The following is a 26,934-nucleotide window of genomic DNA, read 5'->3' as shown; positions in this document are numbered from 1 at the left end:
CGTTTGCTAACGTCAGACCAACGACGTGTTCGAATGAACATTTCCAATGCTCTGTTGGCGCAGTTTAGGCGCAATAAATCCGAGTTTTGGCGCCGACTAATTACTGTAGATGAGACTATGTAGAAAAATAAAAATAAATTTTAAGAAAAAAAATCTTGTATCTATGTTAGGTCGGAAACTTTTCAGACCACCCTCGTAGCTAGATCGACATTCGGAACAAACTAAGCCCTCGTTACCTTACCAGTCAAGGACAACCAGTAGGTCGCTCACCCATATTCATTTTTTGTTTGAAGATCCTACGTTTGTTAAACTTTTTTTGATCTTGCTATGTTGGGCGGTGCCCAATATGCGCTGGAATTGCTGGAATAGTAACAACAAGGTCAGGCAGTAGGTAAGTACTTAATAGGAATAATGATAAAACTTAACTTTTCACAAGAGTAATGACTGCTAAACAATCCCATTCTCTTGAATCCTGCTGTAATTGCTGAGCTTACTGAATGAAAACAGTTTAGGATTTCCCGCCATAATCTTCACGCATCTCGCAAGAAGAAACGTTCCGTTTCATAAAATTGATAATGAAATAATTCAAACTCTGATGTCAGTATTAATAATTATTGATTATTTAAATTATTTCCCTCGTGTTTTTTTGTTAAATAATAAGTTACAAAAAGATTCAAAGCCTTTTAAAATGAAAAATAAATAATTTCATCAATTTGCATAAATACGATTCAGTAATCTCTGCATTACGGAACGTTGTTAAGTTGTCTTCATTCATACCGTTACGTCAAATTTACGTCACACAACAAAAACAAACAAACACCGAAATCGCGAATGAAATGTCAAAAAAAGTTACATCAAAACAAAATTCTTTCAGGCGTTTTCAGACTTTCAGCGGAGAATATTAAAAATCATTTTTTCATGTCGGGAATGATAACGCGCGCAAGAGCTTTCTCAACGGAAGTTCTGAAAGTTGTCAACAATGTTGCTAAGCAACAGTTCATGGTTTCCATTCGAGGCGGTGAGTTATTTAGATTGTATTTTTAAATACTATTGAGGTAATTCAGCAAATTCTAGTGGTAGCAATAAAAGTGTCTTACATTGTTTATCATTTACAGCTGACGCCGTATTAGAATACGATAAAAGTGGGAAGAATATCACGTTTATTCACACCAATGTACCGAAAGAATTTCAAGGGAAAGGCGTTGGAAAGATTCTAGCCAAGGTAAGATGTATTGTTTTTGTGAAAAACCTAAACTTAAAGCTGCATTAATCTTGTAAAAACAGACTACTGCTCATTGTTAAACACTACACTCACTATTAAATTAACCTAACTTTGCTAGCCTATAGCAGCCTTTGGGGTTTGTCTTCCAACTTAGGCATCATCTTCAACCTTCCATCAACTTCTGTCCCTGGCTACTTGCATCCAGTTTATTCCAGTAATACTTGTAGATTGTTTTAATCTAAGTTTATAATTATTTTTTCTTTCTCCAGTATGCATTTGACTATGCAGTGGACAACAAGCTTGATGTGACTTGCAAGTGTCATTTCCTCGCTCATTACTTGGAGAGTAATCAAAGCAAATACAAGAATCTCAAAGTCAAACTGGAATTGGAATAAAGTTCATAATGGATTTCTCATGGTATAGGTGTAGTATACATTATTATTTACGTGAAAAGTACTATGGTAAGGCTAAAAAAATTGCACAACTGGCATCTACGCAGTACAATGACACCGCAGAGTTTGAGTTTTATAGTGGACTGGCTAGTATTTTAGAGGGACAAGTACAAAGAGGACTAAATGAGCTCACCCCGTTACAGTCCGATAAAGATATTCAATTAGCGGTTGTGATGACTTTAATTTATGGATACAAACTTGGCAATATGTTGGATAGAGAGGCACTATACAGCCTAGAATCTAAATTAAAGGAAGAAAAGAAACAAGCGTCTGCAACATCATACTACTATGCAGGATTATTTCTTTCGCTGGCCGAGAAGTATGATCGAGCATCTGAATATATCAATAAGGCGTTACGAAAAGATCCAAACAACTTGGATGCTATTATTTTAAAGGGTTGGAATGAAATATATTTGAACCTGGGAGAGATGCAAATGTCTACTTTGGATTGCCTGGAATTAGCCCTCACTAAAAGTGACAGAAATATTGAGGCACTTCTTGGGATAGCAAGATTCAAATATTATGCTAAAGACTTTGACGCATCAAACTTAGCTTTAGATAAACTTATTGTGAATAATCCAGGGCAAGTGATTCCCCTTGTAGAGAAAATGAAAAATGAATTTGCCTTGCAAAGGTGGGAAGCAGTGTATGACACTATGGAGAGAATATTCCCTCTGGACCCTGATAACTTGGAAGCAATGAAAATCAAGATTTTCATTACTCTATGCAAGAACTCTGATTACATAGAAGCAGCTGATCAACTAAACAAGTACTACTCTATTCTTGAAAATGAAGAAGGACATAACGGATATCAATTCTTCAACACAACACAAATATTTTCAAAAATTTGTGGTCGATCCAGTGCTGTACTATCTCAAGTGTACAGATTTGCTCAATATGCTTCTGAAATGTATTCTAATAATGTTGATTATTTGAGTGAAGTTGGATACCAATGTATCTTGCAAGGAAAGTATAGGGATGCCCTAAATTTCTTTAAAGCAGCAAGCAAAATTGATAGTAATTCTATTACAGCATTGTGTGGGCTAACATTATGTCAAATGTTTGAAAATGGACCAACTGATCAGATTGGACAACAAGTTGAGTTGCTTTTTGAAATGCAAGGGCCAAACAAATTGCCTGTTCTGTATCTTTTGTCAGCACAGTTGAATTCTAAGAACACTTCTAATGCACTTTCTTTTCTCAACACAGCACTAGAAAGTAGGATAGCATATGCAAATATTCATCCATTTGGCTTAGATTATGTCAAAGTACTAGACCCTGATTTTCTACTGGATGTGTACAAAGAATACAGGAAGCATTTACCTAAGAAGCCTTTTGTTATTATTGGATACATTTTATATTCTCAAGAAGGGACTAATTCATCAGTGGCCAGCTGCTTCAAACTTCTGAATACTATTTGTGAAGCATGCCCAGGCTTGATTGCAGCATTATATGAGTTGGCTAAGCTGAAATTTTTGTTTGGTTATGCAAATGATGGTCAGAAAATGGCCCAGCAAATTAGTGAGCTGGATAGCACCCATGTTGGAAGCCAGATTTTATTGGCACAGATATACATCCAACAGCAGGCTTTTCAAAAAGCTGCTCAATGCTTGGAAATGTGCTTGAGCTACAACTTCAAAGTGAGAGACAGTGCTATGTATCATTTTCTCAATGGGGTAATTCTGAAAAGTACCAATCAAATCCAGGAAGCCCTGTCCAGTTTTATGACGAGTCTGCAGATTGCGACTAGTAAGGCTTCCAGTATGAGCCGTCATCAAGAGTCAGAAATGAATATTATCGACAAAGCCACATTATATCTCCAGGTTATCGAGATACAAACGTCTTTAGAACAATTTGGTGAAGCTGGGAAAACGATGCAGGTATGACTATCTTTCTCTATCTTCAAAGTACAATTTATCTCTAAATTCTTTACTAATCCACAAAAAAATGTACACCATTACAGGAAGCAATTCAAGAGTTCTCGTATACATCAGAAGAAAGTCGACTCTCAATTGCTAAAGCAGACTTAGCCTTGAAGAAAGGCGACGTCGACAACGCTATAGACATCCTCAACGAGATCAAACCTGGCCAGCCATACTACTTCCAAGCCCATAGTAAAAAGGCCCACATATATTTAAAGGAGAAGAACGATCGGGGAATGTTTACGACTTGTTTTAAGGAAATTGTGAGCAACCACCCCATGGCTGACGCTCATTCTATGATGGGAGATGCATTCATGTCTATTTGTGGTAAGATTTTAAATAAAAGTAAAAGTAATCTCAATTTGCATATCATTTTCTATTAATAGAATAGAGATCAAGAAAGTAAATCTGTTTTTGTAAAAAATAGTCTTAATTAGAACCAGTGGTAGAGTCCAATTACAGGTTAATTAATTTAATTGTAGACTATTACTATTATTACCTAACAATTTATTTGGAGTAGAAATACAGATTAGATTTAGCTTAGTCTCCCTACTATTGGCTTTAAAAAAGCAAGGTCTTGGTCAGCTGACTACTTACAATAATTTTCGGTTACTCTTTTGCTTATACATATTGATCTTCGTCGTTCGGTCGGCCGTTTGGTGTAGTGGTTCAGAACGGACTACTATGCCGAGAGGTCCCGGGTGCGATTCCCGGCCGGGCAGAAATTGAAATGATGAATTTTAATTTCTGTGACGGGTCTGGGTGTGACTATGTATAATATTTATGTATTTAAAAAAAACAAAAGTATATAAGTAGTATATCCGTTAAGCTAGCACCCATAACACAAGCATTAAGTTGCTTACTTTGGGGCTAGCTGGCGCTGTGTGAAATTGTCCAAAAATTTATTATTATTATTTATTTATCTTAGTTGATTTTTTTTATTATTAACAACCGTATTCATAAACATTAATATGAGGTCTCACAGTGCGCGTGGGCACACAGGGTGACACACGAACAAATCAAAGAGGTCTATTCAACGCTGTGCGTTCGATTTTCTGCTTCACTTAAGCAAGCATCATTTATGAATAAGGGCCTAAATTTATTTTTAGAACCAGCTCAAGCAGCAGAATCTTACGAGGCAGCGCTCAAAGGGAATCCAAAAGATATACAGCTCATCAAAAAACTAGGCTCGGCTCTAGTCAAAATGCATGAATACGACAAAGCGACGCAGCACTACGAAAACGCAATCAAGTTGTTGAGTGACGATGAACTCATGTTTGAATATCTCAATTTACTTGTAAAGGTAAGTAACCTATTGTTACAGCTTATCAATTTTACACTATATGACATACTTCCGTAATTGTGATTTTGAATCTTATCTTTATTGAACATTAAGTTCAAAATTCCAAGAATAGTCATTGATTTGTCGTCAAACATCGTCAATCCAAAAGCAAATTATGGCTTTGATCAATACTCCTTAAACATAAACTCATTGAGCATCTGAATACAGAAGTTTCACTATTTCATACTTCTTTATTTTTTTCCAGCTAAAACAGTACGAAAAAGTCGACTCCACCATTTCTCACGAGCTGAACCAATCCTACAGCAAGGACAAAGATATCAACACTCTAAAAAGGCGAGTCCGTTACCTCGTCACCCAGGCTAAGAGCAGGGAACTGAAGAATCCAACCGCTGGCAACACCACATTGATCCTAGCCGAAGCGAGAGAAATACAGACTGCTATAGTTAAAAGAATAGAAATAGATTCAAGAGGGGACTTGCAAGAAGAAAAGCAGATGTTGTCAACAGTTCTCTGTGCATTGGCTAAGGTGAAATCGGTGAAGGAACCGGCTGTGGCCGCTAATTTATATTCGGAAGCCCTGATACACTCGCCGAGGGATCCTAGCACTTTGTTGGCGTTGGCCAAACTCTTTGCGCACGTAAGTTTCTAGATCTTTCACTGATAAACCTTTAAGTCTTTTGTGTAGGTTTTCACGTCTAAATTGTAGAAAAACTTAACAACATGCAACAACAACAACTTAATAGGGCGGCTGATTGACTGTACAAGTGAGGGGAGAGCTGGCATTTCTTGGCCAGAGAATCAGTTTGGCCATTCAGCGCGGAAATGCAGCCAGCATTCTGGGCACCATGTCGCGTTGCTTGACAGCGATTTAGAACATATTTTTTATTTGTAAATATTTAGTCCATGTAGGTAGTTTACTTCTATGTACGAGTATAATATCGTGCAATCCTTTTTGCAGATAAATAATCCAGAGAAATGTGAGCAGACATGTGCGGTACTGCTGAATGCTGATCCCAACAACGAATCTGCTGCAGTCATGATGGCCGATTTAGCATTTCGCAAGGTTCGTATAATATTCAATTTGTTCATTCGTTTCAACCAAAGGACGTTCACTGCTGGACAAAGGCTTCCCCCAAGGATTTCCACAACGACCGGTCTTATTCTGCCCGCATGCAGGCATTTCCCGCGTCCTTGGTGAAGAACGATCTGGTGATCATCGGTCTACCTACCTGGGGGCTTGCCCACACTACGTATTCTGGCCCGTGGTCGCCACTCGAGAACTTTTCTGCCCTTGCGGCCATCAGCTCTGCGAGCTATGTGCCCCGCCCACTGCCACTTGATTTTAGCAATTCTGCGGGTTATTCCTCGTCATTGTAACAATTGTGATAACTGGTATAGTCTGGTCTGCGAGCACGTAGAATTTTGTCCAATGACCCCAAGCTACCCATCCTTATCGCTCGCGCGTAAAATTATATTGCTGTCGCGACTGTGCGACAGGCGCCCGCAGTGAGTGTGCGAGCACGACAGCAACATAATTACGCGCGAGCGATAAGGATAAGGTAGCTTGGGGTCATTGGACAAAATTCTACGTGCTCACAGACCGGACTTTAAACCAAATAAATAATTCGGTACTTTTTTCCAGGTGGACCTAGAAACAGCCCAGCGCCACCTGAACCAGATTCTCTCAGTGAAGCCGACAAGCTGGGAGGCGCTGGCGCAGCTTATCGAGGTGCAGTGGCGCCGCGGCCGCCTGCCCGACGCGGAGCTATCGCTGGAGGCTGCTAAAGTGGCGTTGGGGGACCTGGATGACCCGGGTAAATACTTAAATACTGCACTGACACTGACAGTCAATCAAAAAGTTACTCACAGTGACATTTCTCACGAATTATGCCGAAGTTTGAAGTCTCGCTTCTGCCAATCCTTGCCGAATCTCCTGCAACCTCTGGTAGGAGGGCTGCTCCGCGAACGACACTTCGTCCTCAACCTGACGTGCGCCGACCAAGCCAAGCGCTGTCGAGATCCTCCTCGGGACCTCTTAGGTGAAGTAGACCTTCACCTCCTGCAGCCTCTGAGGGCTGCCCTTGGACCCTCCTCCGTCCTCCAATGGCACCGGTTCCTGACGCACGCCGGCTAAGCTCAGCGCCGTCTGAGGCCCTCCTCTGGACCTCTGAGGTGCCCCACAGCAGCAGTCCACTGCTCGCGTGGAGGAGGAGTCCACTCCTTAGGATGCTAGTACCTCCTCACAGCATCCGGCTCGAAGGACCATGTTTAACCCTCCCATAGAGGAGGGTGGAATTCCCTCACCCTGCGCACTTCCTAGGCGCTATCACTCACTCACTCCTACCTACTACTGACTGGGTACTACTTACTACTAGTGAATGAAAATGTATGTTTTAATTGTTTAGGACTCAATCTTGAACTGACTCACATGAAATTTTAAACTTTCGCGTTCCATTTCGACTTAAAATAAATGTCGCGTTAACACCCATGTCTTTCTATTTATGACTCACATGAAGTCCATTTTGGATTATAAATGAACAGCTCAAATCTCAGCTGAAACATCCAGTCCAAATCACCGATGATCGCTCTCGCTCGCCGGTCCCCCCCGCCGATTCCATTCCTCTGCCCAAGTTGCCATCATTAAAAATTACATTGGATCTTGAATAAATATCTTATTTTCGTCGCTGGATTTTTGTTTGATTTAATCCGCGGTCCCCTATACGAAACTTACAAGTAAATTCATCAAATTGTCATAAAACTATGCAGAAACTGCGTTTTCACTTCTTAGCATAAAAAGTATTTTCATATGGTCTGGTCTGTTGATGTCTGTTAGTATGTTTTCAGAGCACTTATACATTCCACAAAACATATCAGAGGATTGAACGCCCATGGTCGTTGAAGTTCAAGTGTCCTATGTTTGTTATTAAAAATGTCTCGAGCACGCAGAGAAATAGTGAAACAAGTCGCTGTTATTGCAAGATCTAATAGATAGATAGTCATTTATTGTCAAGTCAAAACTGTGCATTGTTGTAACATGGATGTGGATAAGAACCAACAGTATATTTTTAATGAGTACATTTTTCCCAGGCTACCACTACTGCGCGGGCCTATGTTCTCTCTACGGAGGCCGAGCCAACGCGGCGCTCCGCCAGTTGAACCTATCACGACGGTCGTCTCGTTGGGGGCGGAGCGCCGCACGCCGTATGGCGCTACTATGTCTGACGCATCATGCGCCAGCTGCGTTGCCTGACTCTTTTGCTGGGAACGGGGATGAGCCGTAAGTTTCTTCTTAGAGAAAGTCAGCCCCTCCCTCTAGTCAAAGTAGCATTAGACCACCTTAAAAATTCATGAACAAGGAATGGACTAAAGCCTGGTCCGTGAGCACGTACAATTTTGTCCAATGACCCCAAGCTACCCTGCAAGAAAGGATTTTTTCCTGGCGGCTTGGTGACTGGAATTGAACCGCCACCGGTGCAGACTGAGAAGATGGTGAATTGTCTGCACGTGGAAAAGAGGTTGTCCGGCTTGCAGAAATTTATTTAAGTTACCGTTCCTTGTGTGAAATTAGAAAATGTAAATAAAACAGCTCCCTCTCAATTGACACAATTTATTTTTATCTCGCATGCTCCTATATAGTTAACAATTACGATATTATAATAACTACTGTAATAGTGCCAATCTCAAGGGATTCAGGGTCGTTAATTAGGTTCGGTTTGGTGAATATTATTGCCACTACAAATTTCTTAAAACTCAGCCTAAATATTAAAAGACTCTACTAGTTAAGATAACTGCGCGATGTCAGGTCGGAAAGACTCCTACTTGAAGGATGGAAAAGTGGGTACCTTGGAAGCCATGCGGTTATAAGCCGTTACCCTGAACGTTCCTCTCTTCTTCCGGGGTCCAACGGGTCTCGCACACTTTTAGGTTACAAGCAGCGTCCTCCACGGCCTCAAGCGCGCAGTGCCAGGTGAAGCTCTTGCATCTCTTTGACAGGTAAGCGTTCCAACTCTTGCAGAGACAGAGGTTTGATGACAAGGAGGAAATGCGAAGAGATCAGCAGTTCAGAAAGGAGTAATAATTATAGAAATCAATATGAAATATTGAAATATCTTAAATATGAAATGTAAAATCGTAAAATATGAAATTATGAAATTTGAAATTGTTTAAACTACAAAATATTGTAAAATCCCGCATGAAAACTGCTCGCTAATTTGAACTTTACTCGCAGTTTTCAGCATCCCAATACCCTCATCCGAATACGATTTAGGGAATCTCTGAAAGAAACGATCACATGAAATAACCACGTACTGGAATACGAAAAATATCAATCACGAAAAATAAATAAATTCTCCGACGGGAACTTACCTCATGTGTGTTATTTTTATTTATTCATCAAGAAATTATCGTGGATGCATTTTGCACCACCCGATTTGAAATAAAAGGAATTACATTCCCGAAAATAATCAAATTGCGGTTGCGCACGATCGACAAATTCCTAAGTGATTTGACAGCTCCACTGACAGCCGCTCTGTCATAGACATCGCGATACGTTTCGTTTCGCCGTTTGAAAAAGTAAATACTGTACTAATAAAACCATGATGAAAACAATTTCCAGAACACTGAAAATATTCTATTTGAAAAATAGAATAATCAATATAAAAACACTAGGAAATGTTTCATCAAAGTATATTTCAATTAACTGAGCAAAAAGCGCCATCTATTGCAAATTAATTCTAAATCACGCCAATAGATGTCGCTAGTGGTATCCAAAATCAGAATATTGAGAAGAAATATTAATTTGTGAAAAAACAGCAAACTGCAACGCTACAATACCCTCCCCCCTAGACATTCGCACGGAGAAAGAATCTGAGCTGCCCTCAGCGAACTACAAACTGAAAATAAGAGAAAAAAAAATAAGTGAATCTTTACACCAGAATGACCCCCAAAAAGTCCAATTGAGAAAAAAAACTAACTTACTAACTATAACTAAACTTTCACAAAAGCAATACCAAACCAAAATGATCCATCTACCAGGACTGATGTTCTACCAACCAAAAAAAATCTCTCCTGTCCGAGCATCCAAAATTCCCCATTAAGTCCCAACTGTGAACCAGTGGTACTCGATTTCCCCAGTAAAGTAGAACTTGACATGCAATTCTACTCGTTCCTTTTCCAAAACGTTGTTAGGCTATTTCGGCCATAACTAACATTATTTGCTAAAATAAAATAAAAAAATGCCTGGGTTATAAAACCGCAGAACAAAAAGTCGCTGATCACAATATAATTGGACGTCATCGCAACAAAACACAACCACAGGGAATAGTGCTCAAAACACATGATGTCATCCCTGGAAACAAAAATCTGGACTATAAAGTCACAGAGAAAAAAAAAACACGAGGCAAGTATACAGCAGATACTTGTCCACTCGAAAAAAGAAAAATAAATCGCATACCCTAAATGGGGCGATCACAAAAAAAAACTAACCTAAAGATTTCCCTAAAAGGGAAAAGTAGCCTTGGCGTCATTGTTGGTAGAATACCAAACAACACTTGTGAAACAAGTCCTACGGCTGAGAACCCTGGCAAAAAAAACTAACGAATTCGGCGAACTGAGGGTGAAAACAAAAGACAAGGATTAAACCTTGATGTCCTTGATATGCCAAGTACCGAGAGGCTTGCCATTGTGAGCAATTAATTCATAAACAAGCGGAGATAGTACCTTCTTGACAATGCACTTCTCGTACTTTGGGGCAAGCTTGGTAGCCTTGAACTTCTCAGCGTCACTCTGAATGTACGTTTTGCGCCACACCTCTTGACCCTCTGAAAGTTTGACGTTACGTCTTCTGAGGTTGTAGTACCTGGTGTTCGTAGCGTGGGCCTTCAGTAAATGCGAACGTACCTTCTCGAACACTTCCTTCAAGACGCCAAACTCCCCTGCATAGTCTTCTCTTGGCATAGCAACTTCATACTCGCAGTCGTCCGTTTGCTTATAAAAGGAGCCATTTATTATAGGTTCTCTGCCATGAACTAAAAAGAACGGTGTAAATCCGGTAGATTCGTTCACAGCACTGTTAAGTGCGAACTGAATCTTAAACAAATTGAGATCCCAGGTTCTATGATCTTCTTTCACGTACGAAGATACGGCAGTCATTACTGTTTTGTTATACCTTTCGACCAAGTTTATCTGTGGCGTGTATCTAGGACCGTAATGTACACGAGGGACGTTATATTTCTCCAACAGGCTACGAAATTCCGATCCCGTAAATTGAACCCCATTGTCGGTAATTACGGTTTCAGGAATTCCATGAGCCAGGAGAACATAGTTCTCGAACGCCTTTGCCACAGCTGCGCTAGTCGCGCGTCTCAAGGGAAATAGCATTGTATATTTTGAAAAACAGCAAGTGACCACTAACAGATGAACGTAACCTGATCGGGATCTAGGCAAAGGTCCGACTAAGTCTATCGACAAAGCTTGAAACGGTCTGAAACATTGCTTAGGCTGACCCATGAGTCCAGGTGTCAAGGTAGTCTTGTGTTTGTACGCGGAACAAGTTGTGCAATTTTTTACGAAGTCCATGACGTCGCGGTACATCCCCGGCCAATAATACCTCAGGCTCAATCTTCGGTGTGTTTTGAATACACCAAAGTGTGCTGAAGTCGGAGGTTCGTGGTTTTCGGCGATGACTGCTTTCCTCTTGGACTTGGACACAACTTCTTTCCAGTCAAACTCCTGTGTCAGGGTATATTTACCTTTACTAAGCCTGTACAGTTTCCCATTTTCAATGCGATAGTTGGGGTAGTTCTTTGGATAAGCCGTGCAACCATGTATCACTTTATTATACCACTCGTCATCAACGTCCACTGAAACTGAGGTATCTATAGCATCTACATTCAATAAACGCGAGAGAGCGTCTGGGACAACATTATCCTTCCCCCTACGATGCTCGATAGTAAAATTGTATTGGGACAGACGACATCCCCAACGAGCTAAACGACCTGTCGGGTTCTCTAAGTTCATGAACCATTTAAGGGAAGCATGATCCGTAATAACCTTAAATGGTCTGGTGCCTAGGTACGGTTCAAATTTCTCTACCGCAAAAACTACCGCTAGTGCTTCCCTTTCGGTTGCACTGTAGTTACGTTCATTCTTATTAAGTGATCTACTAATATATGCAATAGGATGGTCATTCCCGTCTACTGTCTGGGTTAGCATACCACCTATGCCGTAACTTGACGCATCACAATGAACAGAAAAGGGCTTCTCAAAATCTGGGCATGCTAAAACTGGAGCAGAGACCAAACAATTTTTTAAAGATTCAAAAGCCTCTTGTGCAGCTGGGTTCCACAAAAATTTAGTCTTAGTACTGGTGAGGGCATTCAAAGGCGCAGCAATGGATGCAAAATTCCGGATGAACCGACGGTACCAAGAACAAGTGCCAATAAACATTTTAACCTCTTTCGAAGTTTTTGGTACCGGGAAATCAAGAACTGCACGCACTTTGTCTGGGTCTGTCCTCAAACCATACTCATCAACGATGTACCCTAAATATTTCAGCGACTGTCTAAAAAATTTACTTTTTTCGAAGTTAATCGTCAAATTTGCACTTTGGATACGTTGGTGCAGTCGCTGTAGTAATAATAAGTGCGTATTGAAGTCCTCTGCAACTATTATGACGTCATCAACGTAACAAAAGATCATTCCTTTAGTTATGTCACTACAAAAAGGCGTTCCGAACAACATGTCCATCAATCTTTGCTGACGAGCAGGTGCTCCGCAAAGACCAAATGGCATTACCTTAAATTTGAACAAGCCTCTCCCTGGAACAGTGAAACTAGTTTTCTCTTGTGACTGTTCGTCTAATTTAATTTGCCAGAAACTAGATTTAAAATCCACAGAACTGATGTACTTAGCATTTCTAAGGCTGTCTAAAATTTGAGGTATGTACGGGATAGCGTAAGCATCACCTTTAGTGACTGCATTAAGTTTACGGCAGTCTAAACAAAATCGCCATGAACCGTCAGATTTAGGAACCATAAGTACGGGATTATTCCACGGACTTTCACTAGGTGTAATAACATCTAGCTCCAGCATCTTATCTACCTCCTTATGTAACTCCTTAGATTTCTCAGGTGACATGGGATATGGCCTACACTTAATCGGTGAAGCTTCGCCTGTGTTTATTGTGTGCTCAATAAGATCCGTCCTACCTAAGCCCTTGCTTTCAAAAGAAACACTATGGAACTGTTTGATCATCCTGTCTGCCAATTCACGTTGTTCCAAGTTTAAGTTTTCAAAAGACTGAATAAAATTGATAGGCTTGTCAATGTTCGATGAAGTTTTAAGAAAATTTTTAGGTGCCTCTACGTAACAAATATTTTGAAAAATCTCTGGCATTAATTTAAAATTTTTCCAAAAGTCCACTCCTAAAATGACATCAGAGACAATTGAAGGAATGACATAAAATGTAATTACCTTTGTGACGTCCTTAAATGTAATAGGTAATGTGATGGTTCCTATAGTGCTACAGAAAGACCCATCAGCAACAGTAACCGTTGATGCACACGACTCATCCAAAGAGTAACCCAGATCAATGAAACGTTGGTGTGCTCCGTTACCAATAATTGAAATTGCAGCTCCAGAATCCAATAGTCCGCAAACAGTCATGTCTAAAATGTTCACGTTCAAATATGGCCGAACATCATTTATATTAGGTTTAAACAAAACCGAAGTAACGTTGTTGTTTTTGAAATAAGAATCAACAATGTCTAACCATTGTTTATTTTCAGAAGGTTCGACATCTTCTGAAATAACATTACTTCGGTTACCTGCTAGTTTTTTGAATTGGTAGCACTTTTACACTTAGCACAATTTTTAGTAGTGTACCCTACTTCACCACACTTAAAACATAACAACCGTTTATCCGTACAGTATTTTGTACTATGTGTATTTGCCTTACACTTCAAACATAAGAGTTTTTTGTTAGAAGTTGGTTTACTGTCAGAAAAGGGTGGTTGTGTGACAGCAGTAACAGGCTTTGGTGATTTACCCTTGTAAGTGTACTCTGGATTCATACACGGCTGTTTAGATGGTTCATTGAAGGTACTAGTTTGCTGACGTCTTACTTCAATTTTACGACATTTATCCTTGAGGTCAGCAACAGTGTCGAAGTCGTGTAAAGCTAACAATTCAGCATAGATAGGCCTAATATTATGTAACAAGATCTCAATCTTATCTTGTTCAGAAAATGGCCGTTTCAAACGCGAAAACATTCCATTCATGATAGCAAAATAAATGTGGGTAGGTTCATCCTGACCTTGTGTACGAGAACGAATTTCTCCTATCAACCTATAGTCATAATCTGCAGGTGCAAACTCCTCAACCAATAATTCACTTAGTTCCTTCCACGACGAGACCTGATCCTTGACACCTCTATACCATAAAAGTGTTTGATCATGGAAAAAACAAAACGCCGACTTAAATAAAACACTATCAGAAACACCAAAAGCCGTCGCGCGTTCATTAACTAATTCCAAAAAGGAATGCACACTGGAATCAACTGAAAACTTTATGTTCCAATTTAAAATATTAACCTTCGATGACTGGTCCACAACAACAGTTTCCCTACAATCGTCTGACTGTGAATTGGAACTAGATTCCCCATCTGACTTGTTTGTGACGAAGCCTTCTAAAACTGAAAGGCACATGTTCAACTTCTGTTTTAAACTAGCATGAATAGCTGCGTCAACAGATTCCTTACACGCTGCTAGCCTATCCAGTCGGTGAAGCAAGTGACAATACAAAGCCTTCGAACGAGTCAGCTGATACCGCTCCTTAGTCTTCTTGAAATTATCTAAATGTGATTGTAATTCCTTTAACTTGCCAGAAATATTGGGCAATTCCACACTAGGTTTAAGTTCTTCATCAATAATTTCCTCAGGACTAAACTCAGAACACAATGACTTAAGTTGTTTTTTCATTTTGGGAACTGTATCTTCCGGAGACTCAGATCGAACAGTTATCTCATAAATAAGTTCGTCGCGTAATAATGAATGGTAGTAAACCGTTTTGGTATCCATTGTAAAAAGCTATGTGTAAAATAAACTAAGTGGCAAAAATATTATTTAAAATTTTTTGAATGAAAATGAATTTAAATTGTCAAATTTGTTGAGAATGGCACCTTACAAGATTGGATAAAACCTCTCACTTATGTTCTAAAACACACAATAACAACAATAATGTTATTGTTTAAAAAAAATACAAGTAATAAACAAGTATGTAAATAATTACCAAAAAAAAACAATGTACTAGGTAACTTCAAATTAATGTTATATGTCCGCAGTGACACAAAGGAAATTGTTACCTTAGTACAAAATAACAGGTAAATAGGTACTTTGTTATCCTATTACATAAACTAATTTTATTTCAACAAAAGTGTTTGTCCTTGAAAAAATAATTAAAATTAAAGTAAGTAACGGGTTATATGTTTACATAAAGAAACACAAAAGCAGTGTAGGTATACTAAATTGATAACCTAACAATAAAAATGTTACTTACTTGTCCCAACTATAAAACAAGTTTCAACTCAACAAAATAACCAAACATTATGTAGTTCCTCATAAATAAGAGTAAGTACGCTCTGTTATAAATAGGTTATAAGTTTATGTTGTTAACAAAATGTGTTTTAGGGAGGGAGATGTTGCACGCGTCCGTAGGATTTACCACCTTTTCCTAGGCCCCCCCTACACGTCCCTCCCGGGTGGTGCTAAATGTGCAACAACGCCGAGCAACGGGCGGCGGTAAATAACCTGTCCACAGGCATTCGCAAGCCTTGGTAGATTAAATCCCACCTAAAAGTGCGACCATAGCTCCCTGGGGAAGTGCTGTGTGTATTACCCACTTCGTAATATGAAAATGAGTGATAACGATATTGATTTGTCATGCGATCCGGCTAACGCCCGGCGCTCGCAGGTACCCGGGCCTGCGAGTGTGAAATTGGTTACCGAAGACTGTACAGGGGTGGGCGACCAGGCCCCAGTGACAGTGAATGCTACTGGCAGCACTAAAAGAAATCTTGTACAACAGGCATTTCATCCGAGCCTCTTCATCTCTAGACCAAGATCTTACTCTCAGGGTAGTAATACCGGCACACCTGGCTCAGTAGATAAGAACATGTCCTCGTCACCTCCAGAGACCATCACCATAGATGATGATGCCACCAGTTGTCCTCCCGAATGGCAAAGAATACCAACCCAACGCAACCCAAAAAGGAAGAAACCATCTAATAGCCCACCCACCGCAGATTCTAAGAATAGATCTAAAAACACACATCAGAACTCTGTAAACATATCAAATAGATACAGTGGACTCCCACTCGATGCACCCGATGAATCCACCGATCTTACGGAAAGCGACACCGGTCCTAAAAAGATAAGTAAACCGCCGCCGATAATCCTTTATGGCATCACAGACCTATCAAAACTGACCGAGCTCCTGAATATCTCGGTACCTAGTGGAAGTTTCACCTACAAAATAGTCAACAGAGACCAGCTTAGAGTGATGACACGGGAAACTGAAGTGTACAAAAATATTATCGACCTAATTCGAAAAAACGGACTCATTGGCCATACTTTCACCCAGAAAGACAAAAGATGCTGCAGAATCGTAATCAAAAACTTACACCATACAACTCCAAAAGCAGCCATTTTGGAAGAGATAGAAAAATCTGGGAACAAAGTCAGAGGTGAAATAATCTGTGCGATTTCAAGGAGAAATAAAAGACCGCTTAATATGTTCTTCGTGAACGTAGAACCCGGTCCAAACAACCCTGAACTTAAACGAATAGACTCCATATATCGTCAGTTGCAGGTTCACTTGGGGTAACTGACAAAATACAGTTTTTCAGTAGAGCCGTTTAAAGTTTTTTTTCGTCTTAAATCGGACATAACTTTTTTCCTATTTAACCTTTTTTGGATCTGTTTTTACAGAAATGCTTAGAATTCTACGCGGTTTTCGATTAAATAAAAATAATTATCTAATATGTCTTAGTTATGGAAATAAATTGCAGTTACACCAATGTATTTTTGTACTTTTGACAGTTACACTAATTTTACACCATACTTTTGGAAAAAACATAGGTCAAATTGGTGTAAGTACTGCCCAAATTAAAATAATTTGATGCATTTGCTGGGTTTTGTTACTTAGTTGCTGTATAATTTATGTAAAAGTATTAAAAAATAAGAGAATTCATGAAAAAAATAACATTTTGTCGTTTTCTTTAATTGTTTTTTAAATTTTATTAGAAGTAACTTTTATTTTATTCATTAAAAATGTTAAAAAAGCCACGAAAATCAAGAAAATATGTGTATTTAATTTTTTTAAGACAGAAATATTGAAATAACTAAAGTATTACTGTGAAACTAAGTAATTTCAATATTTTTTTAAGCTTTGACTTACCAATACCGTATTTAGCTCTACGGGGCAACTTAAACTGAAAACAAAATGGATTTAATTTCCCACCTCTTTATAGCAATGTTGAATTAAGGTCATGAGTACTACAACAGTAAAAGTAACAGAGTAACAACAGGTTAATGTTAGCAACGCGCAGTGACGCCTAGTTGGCTGGATAGTTTGCTCAATTTCAATATTTTTTTTGTTGAGCTAACTTTAACTTCTTTAACTGATACTGCTGGTATAATAATAATGTAATATGCCTTAAAACTTTCTAAATTCCTATTTTATTTAATGTTATAAACCTTAGCAAATCAGTGTAATTGCAAAGTTTTGTAGCAAAATTTTTACATTATTACAGATACACCAATTCAACCTGGTAAAATTATTACAATGTCAGTTACACCAAAATTGTGAAGGAAATCTGAAAAGTTCACTCCTGAAAATGTCCGTGTAACTGTATTTTTTTTAAAGCTAGAATTTTTTTACGTATACCATTCGAAAGAGCAGAAAAAACTAAGAAAAACTGTATATTTAACTCAAAAACCGTATTTTGTCAGTTACCCCAAGTGAACCTGCAACTGACGATATCACACAAAGGTGACGATAGAAGATCCGCGGAAAACTAATGAGATTCCCCAATGCACAAGATGTCAACAATATGGACACACTAAAAACAATTGTATGCGTCCCTACAGATGTGTAAAGTGTGCACAAGGACACCGAACCATTGACTGTCCGAAAAAAGATAGGAATACTCCAGCTACTTGCACTTTATGCCTTGGAGAACATCCTGCCAACTACAAGGGCTGTGAAGTATATAAAGAGATCCGCAAAAGAAAATTTGTCCAGCCATACCACAAGAAACCTGCAATGCCATCAGACGCACACACTAGAAACCACATCCCACCTTTCCAAATGAATGACTTTCCACAACTTAAGCCAAGTAGATACGCTAACCATCAAACTACCAAGCCCCTCACCCCTGATCCTGGAAAAACACAATGGTATCAAAAGTCAGAGAACTCACAAACTCAGCCAACAAGTTCATTAGAACAAATTATATTAAAACAATCAGAGAAATTAGATATTCTAATCCAACAAATGGGTACCCTGATGGGTCTCCTAACTTCCCTAATAGCCCAATATAAAAAATGAAATTCCTGCGCATTGCCGCATGGAACATAAATGGCCTTTCGCCTAATAAACTAGAAGTTGAACTATTCATCCGACACAATAATGTGGACATACTCCTAATATCGGAATCCCACATGAATGACTATAAGGCCATCCACATCAAGGGATATAAAATCTACTACACTAATCACCCCGATGGAAAATCCCATGCCGGAAGTGCTGTTATAATAAAAGAAAGCATTAAGCAACACATATTCCTAAACTTCAGGGAATCATACCTACAGGCTACTGTAGTATCAATAGACGACTGGCAGGGCCCACTTAACGTTGCTGCGGTGTACTCCCCACCTAGACACAATATTTGTGATCTCACCTTTGGCAACTTCTTCCGTCAACTAGGGGGTAGATTCGTCGCTGGGGGAGACTGGAACGCCAAGAACACCTTTTGGGGATCCAGACTAACCACAACGAGAGGCAGATCTTTGAAAAAAGCTGTAGATTCAAACTCACTCAGCACACTGTCTACAGGAGAACCAACCTACTGGCCATCTGACCCCAATAAAACACCTGACCTCATTGACTTTTTCATCACCAAAGGAATGTCTGGACTCTATACAAAGGTCGAATCATGTTTTGATGGCAGCTCTGATCACACACCGGTAGTATGTACATTAAGCACTACAATCATTTGGAGAGAACCTCCCCAGACTCTATACAACAGTAAGACTGACTGGGAGTCCTTCCAGAATTACATACAGGAATATACTAACCTACAAATTCCCCTTAAAACAAAGGAAGACATAGAAAGTGCCGCCTGGTATACAACCAACCTAATCCAAAAAGCAGCCTGGATGTCCACTCCATGTTTGGTTGATAGACCACAGAAACAGGACTATACACTGGAGATACGGAAGATGGTAGCTACTAAAAGGAAACTGAGACGACAATGGCATACCAGCAGAAACGCTCACGACAAAAGAGCTCTCAATAAAGCACAGAAAGAGCTGAAGAAGATGCTCAGAGAGCACGAGAACGCCACCATCCAGGACAAACTCATGACACTATCGACGCGCAAAGCAGACGACTACTCTCTCTGGAAATTCACCAAGACTCTTAAACGACCACAAGAACACTTACCTCCACTAAAGCAACCAGATGGTAGCTGGGCCAGGAAATCCCCAGAGAAAGCGGAACTTTTTGCCAGATTTCTGAAGGACACATTTAAACCAAATGAACCTGACACAATGTATCCAGAACATGAGTTTGACGAAATCCTAAGTAGTGACCAGCAAATGTCTTTACCACTACGCTTGTGCACCCCAGCCGAGGTCTTCAAAACAATAAGAAATCTGAAAAAGAAAAAAGCACCAGGATTCGACTTGATCACATCAGAGGTCTTAAAGCAACTACCGAGAAAGGGAATCGTCCTGTTAACAATTCTCTTCAACTCAATACTGAGACTTCATTACTTCCCTCTGATCTGGAAAATTTCGATCATAAACATGGTGGCCAAGCCAGGAAAACCGCCTACTGAAGCGTCCTCTTATAGACCAATTAGCCTCCTACCTTTGCTGTCCAAGCTTTTCGAAAAACTACTTTTACCACGCTTGCTACCCATACTTGAAGAGCAAAAGGCAATCCCAGACCACCAGTTTGGCTTTCGTGCGCACCATGGCACGATAGAACAAATACACAGAGTTGTACATACCGTTCGACAGTCCCTTGAAAGGAAAGAATACTGTTCAGCTGCTTTCCTGGATGTACAGCAAGCGTTCGACCGAGTATGGCACAAAGGCCTTTTGTGTAAACTAAAAACCTGCCTACCGCACCCAGCGTACGTGCTCCTGAAATCGTACCTAGAGAGCAGAGTGTTCCAGGTAAAATCTGGAGACAGTCTTTCGGCCATGTACCCCATAGAAGCAGGAGTACCCCAGGGATCGGTCCTGGGCCCGGTTCTGTACACCATTTACACTGCGGATCTACCCACCTCCAATGATACTGTTACCGCTACCTATGCCGATGACACTGCAGTCCTATCCTGTGATAAAGATCAAATTAGAGCCTCTACAAAACTCCAAGAACACCTGGATAGGATTGGCTCGTGGCTAAGGAAGTGGAGGATCAAGGCCAGTGCAGCAAAATCTATCCATATTACCTTCGCCCTGAGAAGAGGAGATTGTCCAACGGTAACACTCAACGGAAACGCTATGCCACATAAACAAACCGTGAAATACCTAGGCATGCACATAGATAGAAGACTCACCTGGCGTGAACACATCAAGAACAAAAGGGAGCAAATTAACAGACAACTTCGTGATATGCAATGGATACTAGGCAGGAGGTCACTGCTAAGCCTAGAGAACAAACTGCTGATCTACAAATGCATCCTAAGACCCGTGTGGACATATGGCATTGAGCTCTGGGGGTCGGCCAGCCACTCAAATGTGGAAATACTCCAGCGTTTCCAAAACAAAGTGCTGAAAATCTTGAGTTGTGCACCTTGGTTTACAAAGTCCACTGAAGTGCATGAATACCTGGAGATACCAAACGTCAAAGAGGTTGTAGATAAGTCCTGTAGGGCTTACAAACAGAGACTTCAGCGTCATGAAAATGTACTTGCTGCATCCCTTCTGAATTCTGAGAACTCTACATTCAGGCTCAGGAGAAAGCGAATAGCATCCATCTGAAGAGTTATTGTAAAGGAAACGAGGTGACACATCATGGGATGTGCAGAACCTAAACTGTCATTAATGCGAATTCATCTAATCTGACGGCTGATCGCAGATACAATAAAAAAAAAAAAAAAAAAAAAAAAAAAAAAAAAAAAAAAAAAAAAAATGTGGGCCACAAAAATAAAATACAGGACAAACACAACACACAACATGAGAAATTCCCTAATTACAATAATAAAATAACTAAATAAAAGTGTATGAGAGGATAGTCAGCAAACAATGTCGCTTCTTTTATTAACCATCCACCCATAAACCTTTTACAAAAAGGGTGGCAATAATAAACACCAAAGAGGGGCGCCACTGCAAGAAAGGATTTTTTTCCTGGCGGCTTGGTGACTGGAATTGAACCGCCACCGGTGCAGACTGAGAAGATGGTGAATTGTCTGCACGTGGAAAAGAGGTTGTCCGGCTTGCAGAAATTTATTTAAGTTACCGTTCCTTGTGTGAAATTAGAAAATGTAAATAAAACAGCTCCCTCTCAATTGACACAATTTATTTTTATCTCGCATGCTCCTATATAGTTAACAATTACGATATTATAATAACTACTGTAATAGTGCCAATCTCAAGGGATTCAGGGTCGTTAATTAGGTTCGGTTTGGTGAATATTATTGCCACTACAAATTTCTTAAAACTCAGCCTAAATATTAAAAGACTCTACTAGTTAAGATAACTGCGCGATGTCAGGTCGGAAAGACTCCTACTTGAAGGATGGAAAAGTGGGTACCTTGGAAGCCATGCGGTTATAAGCCGTTACCCTGAACGTTCCTCTCTTCTTCCGGGGTCCAACGGGTCTCGCACACTTTTAGGTTACAAGCAGCGTCCTCCACGGCCTCAAGCGCGCAGTGCCAGGTGAAGCTCTTGCATCTCTTTGACAGGTAAGCGTTCCAACTCTTGCAGAGACAGAGGTTTGATGACAAGGAGGAAATGCGAAGAGATCAGCAGTTCAGAAAGGAGTAATAATTATAGAAATCAATATGAAATATTGAAATATCTTAAATATGAAATGTAAAATCGTAAAATATGAAATTATGAAATTTGAAATTGTTTAAACTACAAAATATTGTAAAATCCCGCATGAAAACTGCTCGCTAATTTGAACTTTACTCGCAGTTTTCAGCATCCCAATACCCTCATCCGAATACGATTTAGGGAATCTCTGAAAGAAACGATCACATGAAATAACCACGTACTGGAATACGAAAAATATCAATCACGAAAAATAAATAAATTCTCCGACGGGAACTTACCTCATGTGTGTTATTTTTATTTATTCATCAAGAAATTATCGTGGATGCATTTTGCACCACCCGATTTGAAATAAAAGGAATTACATTCCCGAAAATAATCAAATTGCGGTTGCGCACGATCGACAAATTCCTAAGTGATTTGACAGCTCCACTGACAGCCGCTCTGTCATAGACATCGCGATACGTTTCGTTTCGCCGTTTGAAAAAGTAAATACTGTACTAATAAAACCATGATGAAAACAATTTCCAGAACACTTAAAATATTCTATTTGAAAAATAGAATAATCAATATAAAAACACTAGGAAATGTTTCATCAAAGTATATTTCAATTAACTGAGCAAAAAGCGCCATCTATTGCAAATTAATTCTAAATCACGCCAATAGATGTCGCTAGTGGTATCCAAAATCAGAATATTGAGAAGAAATATTAATTTGTGAAAAAACAGCAAACTGCAACGCTACAACCCATCCTTATCACTCGCGCGTAATTATATTGCTGTCGCGACTGTGCGACGCGCGCCCGCAGCGGTCGGCTTTAGTGTTTTCCAACACACGACTACCAGCGCTTCACGACGCGCCCTTGGTCATGCTTGACTGCTATTGGCAATGAAGTCTTTGGCAGTAATATTTTGCATCATGAAACGGAGCATTTGACTTGACGAGGCAATCAGCAAGCTTCTTTTGATCGATAAAGGTAATACACACACTCGTGGTGCTAACTATTTGAACCAACGCGGCGCTCCGTCAGCTGAATCTATCACGACGGTCGTCTCGCTGGGGGCGGAGCGCCGCACGCCGCATGGCGCTATTGTGTCTGACCCATCACGCGCCGGCTGCGCTACCGGATTCATTCGCCGGGAACGGGGATGAGCCGTAAGTTTCTTCTTAGAGAAAGTCAGCCACTCCCTCCCTCTAGGCAAAGTAGCATTAGACCACCTCAAAAAATTCATGAACAAGGAATGGACTAAAGCCTGGTCCGTAAGCACGTAGAATTTTGTCCAATGACCCCAAGCTACCCATCCTTATCGCTCGCGCGTAATTATATTGCTGTCGCGACTGTGCGACGCGCGCCCGCAGCGGTCGGCTTTAGTGTTTTCCAACACGACTACCAGCGCTTCACGACGCGCCATTGGTCATGCTTGACTGCTATTGGCAATGAACTCATTGGCAGTAATATTTTGCATCATGAAACGGAACAGTTGACTTGACGAGGCAATCAGCAAGCTTCTTTTGATCGAATAAGGTAATACACACACTCGTGGTGCTAACTATTTGGACCAACGCGGCGCTCCGTCAGTTGAACCTATCACGACAGTCGTCTCGTTGGGGGCGGAGTGCCGCACGTCTTACGGCGCTGCTGTGTCTGACACACCACGCGCCCGCCGCTCTGCCTGATTCATTCGCCGGGAACGGAGATGAGCCGTAAGTTACATTCCTCTTTTGCGTCGAAAAATGCAGCAGTGAGTGAGCATAAAGCAAAGATCATTTTCATTGCTCATGGTAAGTCAGACACATTATGATAATATGGTTTATTCAAAGAGGTATTCAATGACAAGCCAAATGCGAGTTGCAAGATATACAGAGTACAAACCATTCACTTTTATCGCTGTCATCTATTCTAAGTATGACCAGGCCTGTTCATCTCCGCGAGTTTACATCGAAAACAAAACACGCACGATTGCCCCCTACAAGAGTACTATTCGACAAGGCCTCACATACGAGCGAACATTGACTCACGCACGCGTATTCTTGTGTATGATGGAAAAAAATAAAGAAAATGGTGTACTAAATACTGTGCAGTATTTAACTGCCTAAATAATAATAAAAACACAGAATGTACTTTTTTAAGTTGCCTGAAGACACTGAGAGGTAAATAAGTAGTTAATATTATTTATGATAATTCATGCTAAATCATGTATTTCCTCCGCCATTTTCTGCAGATTGGCACCTCACGTCACATCATTTTACCGAAGTCAGCCCTATAGCTTCGGCGCAGTACCGATCACTGACGTTTGTCAACAAAACTTCTGACAAACTTGCTTGACTCTTGAGACAAGCTAAATTACACCATATTGTTAATGACATTGAGCATACATTTTTTTAAATACCTTCGCGAAGTAAAACTTCTGTACGTAGTACTTATTATTATTCTGTGGTATGACATGGATGGAATCCTAAAATCAAGAAAATAATGAACACCGTATTGAAAACAACCCATAAAACGGGGGCTCCCTTTTACCAGGATATATTCAAACCCGACAGAATCACATACGATGATACGAGTTATTTGTCTAAACTTTGGTAAAAATCAATGGCAATCTTACAGCGACACACGCCTGCTTGCGCTGCGAACGGCCGAGAAACTCCTAGCAGAAGTGTCTCCAGCGGACCGCAAGCCGCTGCAAGCGCTGCTACAACTGGCTACGAGGCAGAAGCAGCAGGCCGAGCGGGTGCTGCAAGAACTACTGCCGCTAGTCGCTGATGACGGGCACCAGGACGACCCGTACTTGATACTGGCCATTGCTAACGCGTGAGTACATACATACAAGTAACTTGTCGTTGCGGACGCACAAGTTTATGCTACTAGTTATTGCTAATCAAACGCTCAATGTGGAACTCATTGTGGGAGGCGTCATGTGGCTGACATGATGATCTGAAACTTGAATGCAAAGGCATAATGGTATCACACGTCAACCTTCGGGACCTAAAAGAAATAAGAGACCTTAGCAGCAGGGGGCGGTTAGCAAGAGACCTTTGGCTAATTTTTTTTGTTGTTTTTAATACTGTATCTCATGTTGATGATGTTGATAGCCCAATAAATAAATAAATGAAGAGTGGGTAGCAGGCAATGGACAGTATGTTAAAACAATCAGAGAACAAGCAAGACAAAAACAAAACATAATTATGTAATAATAGTTGGATGCATGCATTCTGAATTTCTGACACGACATAAAATTCTTATTTCTTTTTTAGTTACAACATAATCAAGCAACCAACTCGGGCTAAGAATATACTGAAAAGGACAATATCATCGATACCCTGGTCGCCAGAAAATGCTGATGGATTGGAAAGGTTAGAAACATAATAAGTCTTTTATTAACAGCTCGAGAGGTCATCAGTTTATCGAACTGAGAAGCCTTTCAACCTTCAGCATGTTATTAAACCCTCAAATATTTATTTTTTAGGTGCTGGCTAGAAGTAGCCGACAGTCAAGTCAGCTCCGGGAGAATGGACGCAGCGAAAGAACTGTTGACAAAAGTTCTAACACACAACAACTCCTGCGCAACGGCCTATCAATATCTAGGTAAATAATAGTTTAATCTTACATAAGTAGTTGAATTTTCGAGGATATTTTAAAGTCTTATCCCATACTGTCATAGAATAGTGAACTTCTAAAAGTAGGCTAGTTGACACAACCTGTCAATGAGGATTTTCGCGATTGAAAAATCCGCCAGATGGCAATACGTAGACGGGAGGTCCAAATGCTGCATGATTGGTGGATTTTGACATATCTGTCAATGTCATGTCAAAAATAACCAATCATGCAGCATTTGGACCTCCCGTCTACGTATTGCCATCTGGCGGATTTTTCTATCGCGAAACCCCTCATTGATTATACGTTTACGATCTGTCAAACCATGATTCTTCCATAGATTTAGTGTGACAAAGACAAGCGTGACGTCCCATTTCCCAAAGTCCATTTACTGACTTTTTGCCTTGGAAGTTTCTTTTTGTTCTCAAAGTTCATCCTTCGCCTTCAAACTAACAAATTGTGTGATTTACAGGTTACCTTGCCGAAAAAGAACAAAACTACAAAAGTGCTGCATCCAACTACGACAGTGCATGGACGCACGGAGGCAAGAGCGAACTCGCCGTTGGATACAAACTAGCGCATGCGTATCTAAAGCTAAAGAAATACCCTGAGTGTATAGTCGTCTGCAGACACATACTGAAAGTGCACCCAGACTATCCTAAGATCAAGAAAGAGATCTTGGAGAAGGCTAAAACTAATTTGAGAACTTAGTGAAATTATGTTCCTTGTTAGACCCACGTTTTTGCACAAAGGTGTATTTTTGAACTACTGTCTTCATTGTACGAAGTTTTGAATCGATCTATCCCTCCAAATCTTAGCGAATGCGTAGAGAAAGAAAGACGTCATCAACAATATCGTGCCCTGAGTGCCCAAGCAACTGCACTCAGGAGGATTTGATGAGTGCTACAGGTGCTACTGACAACGCCACTCTTGTGGCGGAGTTTTGGGCTGACACTATGTATTGTTGTCGACACGAAAAGAAGAATGAACTTGAAAATACGGAAACAGTAAGTGCCTTATGTTTATTTAAAGGGCGGATCACAACTTTGTTTTATTTGTATACAGGTAGATGCCGGATTTGCATTTTCAATGTACAATATTTTTATGTATTATAAAACATCGTAAATAAGTGTTTCTAAGCACAAACTATGTAAT

At 40.1% G+C, this 26,934-nt stretch overlaps 1 protein-coding gene across 1 annotated transcript; it reads left to right on the top strand.

Annotated features, from left to right (window-relative positions):
* The first annotated feature begins 791 nt into the window (after positions 1-791).
* LOC135073806 (tetratricopeptide repeat protein 21B-like) lies at positions 792-26,680 on the top strand. The gene is made up of 13 exons (XM_063967992.1): positions 792-1,018; positions 1,116-1,222; positions 1,492-3,554; positions 3,638-3,923; positions 4,706-4,899; positions 5,144-5,536; positions 5,858-5,962; positions 6,542-6,713; positions 7,987-8,176; positions 24,793-24,996; positions 25,440-25,538; positions 25,652-25,770; positions 26,252-26,680. Exons 3-13 carry the CDS (start codon positions 1,626-1,628, stop codon positions 26,488-26,490), a joined length of 3,930 nt encoding a protein of 1,309 aa, XP_063824062.1. The 5' UTR covers positions 792-1,018; positions 1,116-1,222; positions 1,492-1,625; the 3' UTR covers positions 26,491-26,680.
* The last annotated feature ends 254 nt before the right edge of the window (positions 26,681-26,934 follow it).

This window comes from Ostrinia nubilalis, chromosome 8 (genome assembly GCF_963855985.1).
Source record: "Ostrinia nubilalis chromosome 8, ilOstNubi1.1, whole genome shotgun sequence".
Classification (NCBI taxonomy): domain Eukaryota; kingdom Metazoa; phylum Arthropoda; class Insecta; order Lepidoptera; family Crambidae; genus Ostrinia; species Ostrinia nubilalis.
The sequence above is the reverse complement of the archived record's forward strand: the minus strand, read 5'-3'. Positions and strand labels throughout refer to the sequence as shown.